This window comes from Octopus bimaculoides, chromosome 11 (genome assembly GCF_046866305.1).
Source record: "Octopus bimaculoides isolate indiv1 chromosome 11, ASM4686630v1, whole genome shotgun sequence".
NCBI classification, from domain to species: domain Eukaryota; kingdom Metazoa; phylum Mollusca; class Cephalopoda; order Octopoda; family Octopodidae; genus Octopus; species Octopus bimaculoides.
The window spans coordinates 32,221,169-32,225,562 of NC_142938.1; the positions used below are offsets into that span (position 1 = coordinate 32,221,169).

Below are 4,394 nucleotides of genomic sequence, written 5' to 3' on the forward strand. Positions count from 1 at the left end.
TACCTTTTCACTTTATAAAGTTAATTTGTGGGTAATAGCCATTGCAACATGTGCATAGATATCTATTGTTGCACAGATTTTACCTTTGTACTTATGACCATACTGGGATGTTATTGATATTGCATTCTTTTGTTATAAACATGTTTAGCTCTAGGTCAGCTCTGAATAAACAGATCTGTGATCAAAAGTATTCCAGCCATGACAGTCTCATATTTTTATATATCAGAGCCTGTCTTATGTATCTTCCTTTTATATAAGGTAACAGAGTATGATTTGAGGGAGATTTGTTGTTTCTGGTGAGTCATTGTTCCCTTGAATTCTTGATGAGCTGGTATATACTACCAGTTGTCACAGTCTTCTGCAACTGGTTCCAGTTCCAATAGGCCCATAGACATTTCACCTGAAGCACCTCAAATATATCTGGTGTGCTACCATTTGACATAAGAGGTCAGATTACAGCCACAAGACAGTAAAGTTTCAATATATGTTGTTGTAGATACCTTCATTGTCCTGTGGAGGGCATGCGCACATTGATGGCAGACCACTCTCTTGGTCTACCAATTTCTACTAATTCTTGAGTAATTGGTTCTTCATCAGTTTCAATGAACAGATCAGTTGTTTGATAACTGACTTGCTCATTAGCAAGTAAGTGATTGATTATTCCATATATACATGTCTTTAGTGTAATTCTCAAAGAGAATGAGTGTAACAAGACCAGACCTTTGAATTACCAATACAATTGATCTGATGGGATTTCACATAGTTTTTGTCTTCACAAGACATGACTTGACCCAAGGAATTAAACCTGAGACTTTAAATTTGCTTCACAATCACAATTCTGCTATTTTCATCACTTTTGTGGTGCTCCTACAACCAACATGCTCACATTATTGTAGCATGCTGTCATTCACCTAACCTATTGTAAGAGTGCAACTATGTCTGATTGTATTGAAAGGTCTGTAGTTCAATTCTGCTACAAATATTTCTACGTGTTTGGACAATTATTGTTCACCAAGTTAAGAAGAACATTTACTTTTTCTATGAATGCCACTGAAATTAACTGGTTGCCTATCCTATAGGACTTATTTCTCATCTGTCTGTGGTCAATTATAGAAGTAGATATATACTACCTGGGATATGAGTTAAATTTACTTGTGGACTTTTTCTGCACAATCTCTGTTTTATATTGTTTATGTTGCTGTTGGGGGAGAAATACCTGAGCAGTCTGGGAATGTTGTCCGACATCTTACCTTTTCTCTCTTCCACTTCACACTATGTAACTGGTCATAAACTCTCCTTCATCAGGAGGAGATTTATGAAATTCTTTCCACACTCTGAAATTAGATCCAACCCTCATTCAGGTATACTTGGCAATGTGTGTGTGTATGATCATCATTTAATGCCTGTCTCCTCCCAAATTGGCAGAGTGTATGTATGTATGTATGTATGTATGTATGTGTATATATATATACATATATATATCAAACCTGTTGTGGCAACTGTACACAGAATTATTCATGAAGATCTGAACATGTGCAAAATTTGTTCCTAGGGTACTCAGTAATGAACATTCTGGTAAACAACTATTTAACAGAGATGGACATCAAAACTGTCCCTCACTCTCTCTCTATAGTCTGGACCTTGCTCTCTGTGACTTTTAGTTCCCAAAGCTAAAGGAGAACCTCTGGGCCAGTCATTTGGAAGATGGAGATTGTGACAAGGGTCTTCTTTGGAGGACTGCCATGAGGCTTTCACTAAGTGGCCAGAGCGTTACAAGTGCATTGGCGGCAGAGGATCCTACTTTGAAGGAAATTAGGAGTTTTGTACTTCTTTGAAATTATTGTCTGCTGAAAACTTCTGGAAAGACCTTATATATAATATATATCTGTCCATTCTGCCCAATATATTGAGTTCTATACCAGATAATGTGAAATATATTCATATACTTTGTTACATTTACATCTGCTGTGCATTCTGTCCAACTAATGCAAGCATAGAAAACTGGATGTTAAAACAATGATAATGTGTGTATGCTATGCTAGCAGAAAAGTAGACATAAATATCTACTATAATAATACTCTTGTGTTTTTCTCCATCACAACACATGAATGAGAAAGAAAAGGGGTGATGGATGAATAAGTAAGGAAGGAGTGATGGCAAACTGGTAGTGGGAGAGTTTCAACTGTGTGTGCACATGTGTGTATGTAAAAGGGAAGTATGTGAATGTGTGTGTAATGGAAGTGGGATGGTGAACATTCAACGCTGAAAAAAAAAATCAAACAGCGTTTCAACTGTGTGAGTGTATGTGTACAAGGGAAGTATGTGAACGTTTGTATGTGTGAATCAGCGTTCTTTCAGTAACAAACGATGATCGATGTCAGAAGACAACCACTGGATAACATTGACAAGTATATTAATTTGATTTACCATCCATATTTATATATAAAATACTACAATTAGCCATCATTTTTGATGGCATGGGGCCAGCTAGTGATGATATAAATATGCATTCATATTCCTTGACTCAGTTTGAAGTCAAAACTATAGAGAAATCGTATTTTGAATGTTGTTAACCACTACCATTGTTTGGTGTATGAAACCTATAGAGTAAAACAGTAAACATTATTCTAATTTTATGCACTAGTTTAACCTTAGCTTTAACCACAAAGAACTATAGTTGCCTTCACTTTCAAAAATGTGTGCCTATCCAACAAAAATTAGTTATAGTGTATTTGCTATCTTTTTCTTGTTTTAAAACTTTCAGTGAAATCAGTTTTTTAATAATAATTGCAGAATGTGCAGCAACAACAGCAGAGGAAGACAAAGAAGAACCAGTAGTAGTGAATGTTGAAAGTAATCAAGTTGCAGCTAATGCAGAATCTTCACTTATCAGGGACACCAAGAAGGGTTCTGTCACCACCCAACAATCATATAAAGGATAGGGTGTGTGTCAAGAATAATGAAATTTAAGAAACACAATAACAACACTAATTAATTTGAAATATGGTAAAGCAGTCTTTGAGAAAATATTTGGGGTTGTTCAGCCATCATATTGGTGGTGGTGTTTTGGTGTGGCAGCATATATAAAATGAGTTACAATTTTGTTTGTTTGTTTATTGTTTTCTTAATGTATTTGTTTGCCTTTCAAATTTCGACATGAATTAACTGCATTACATTTACCTAAACCTCCTTGGGTGGAATGACCATTGGTTTTAATTTTATGTCTCTGCTGCTGATTCCTAAGTTACACTAGTTCATTAAATCAATAATAATGTCTTAACATAGGTGTGCGTAATCAGAGCAGACTCAGAGCTCAACAACACACATAGGTGGCCTTCTGCCACCAATGTGTTGTTGACTGAAACAAGGTGAATCAGTATCAAGAGCTAAGTATATCGACACAGACAATAGTCTTCTGACACTGATGTTTAAACAATTATTATATGCAGTAATATTTGTAAGGGGTCCACTACACTCAAGTGGATGTGATATATTGAACCCAGAGAGAGTTTAAAGTGGCTTCAAGATCATTACTAGATCAATTTCCGATCACATGTTTTTAAGTTGGGGCTTTACCTACCATGACTAACAAATGTTCACAGCAAGACACTGTGTTTACAAGTAATAATGTCACATGCTTGTGTGATAGGTTGTAATTAAATTTGATAACTTTTTGTCAAATATATAATTAATCTTGGAGGGATTTTATTTTGGGGTTTTCAGTTTATTTGGAATGAAATTTAAATAAAAATTAAAGATTAAAAGAAAAATATAAAATTTCATATTTGAGTTTTTTTACTTTGAAAATGTTTTCTTGTCTTTATAAATTTCTGTCTAGCTTGTCCATGCAAAAAAAGAAAAAAAGAAAAAGACATTAATATGAAGATCACATTGGCTTTTACAAAGTTATGAGATGAGTAATTTTTAAAGCAGCTGGGACATTGAAATACAAATATTAAAAACTAACTTTTAATGGGTATGTTAACCACAATGCCACTGGCTTTTACAGGGTCCCAACCCCTTCTTATCAAAACCAATAAGTGCTGTTAAGTAGAAGAAAGGTTTTGATTTCACGAATGTAGTTTGCTATCTATACTGGGTTCAAATCCATCAACAGACCATTTATAGTTGTCTTTAAGAAACTATTCCTTTATGAAAACTTTGTGAACAAATCCTAAAACGAGTAGCATCACTATGATTTCAAATTTCCTTGTCATGTGTTGCTAAGTAAGCCTCATCAGCCATTAAGTTGTTAGGGACAATGCTAAATACTTTTAGACAGTTTCAATAGTTTAAATCAGAAAAATTTAACTGGTTAGAACTTGCTCACCAAGTTATATAAACAATGACATTTTTAAAAATTTCTATTTCTTTTATTTTACGTATAGTACAAA

General features: G+C 34.3%; 1 protein-coding gene across 4 annotated transcripts in view; it reads left to right on the top strand.

The window, feature by feature from the left end:
* LOC106868367 (ADP-ribose glycohydrolase MACROD1) overlaps nt 1-3,782 on the top strand; it is a 77,275-nt gene extending 73,493 nt beyond the window's left edge. For 3 of the 4 annotated variants that reach the window (XM_014913587.3, XM_014913586.3, XM_089359776.1), the window contains one exon: nt 2,794-3,782. In XM_014913587.3, coding sequence (XP_014769073.1) covers nt 2,794-2,942 — 149 coding nt within the window. In that variant the 3' untranslated portion in view covers nt 2,943-3,782. Of the gene's footprint in view, nt 1-2,773 lie in introns of all 4 variants that reach the window. The other variant, XM_052971675.2, reaches the window with a different exon arrangement.
* Nucleotides 3,783-4,394: the final 612 nt, after the last annotated feature.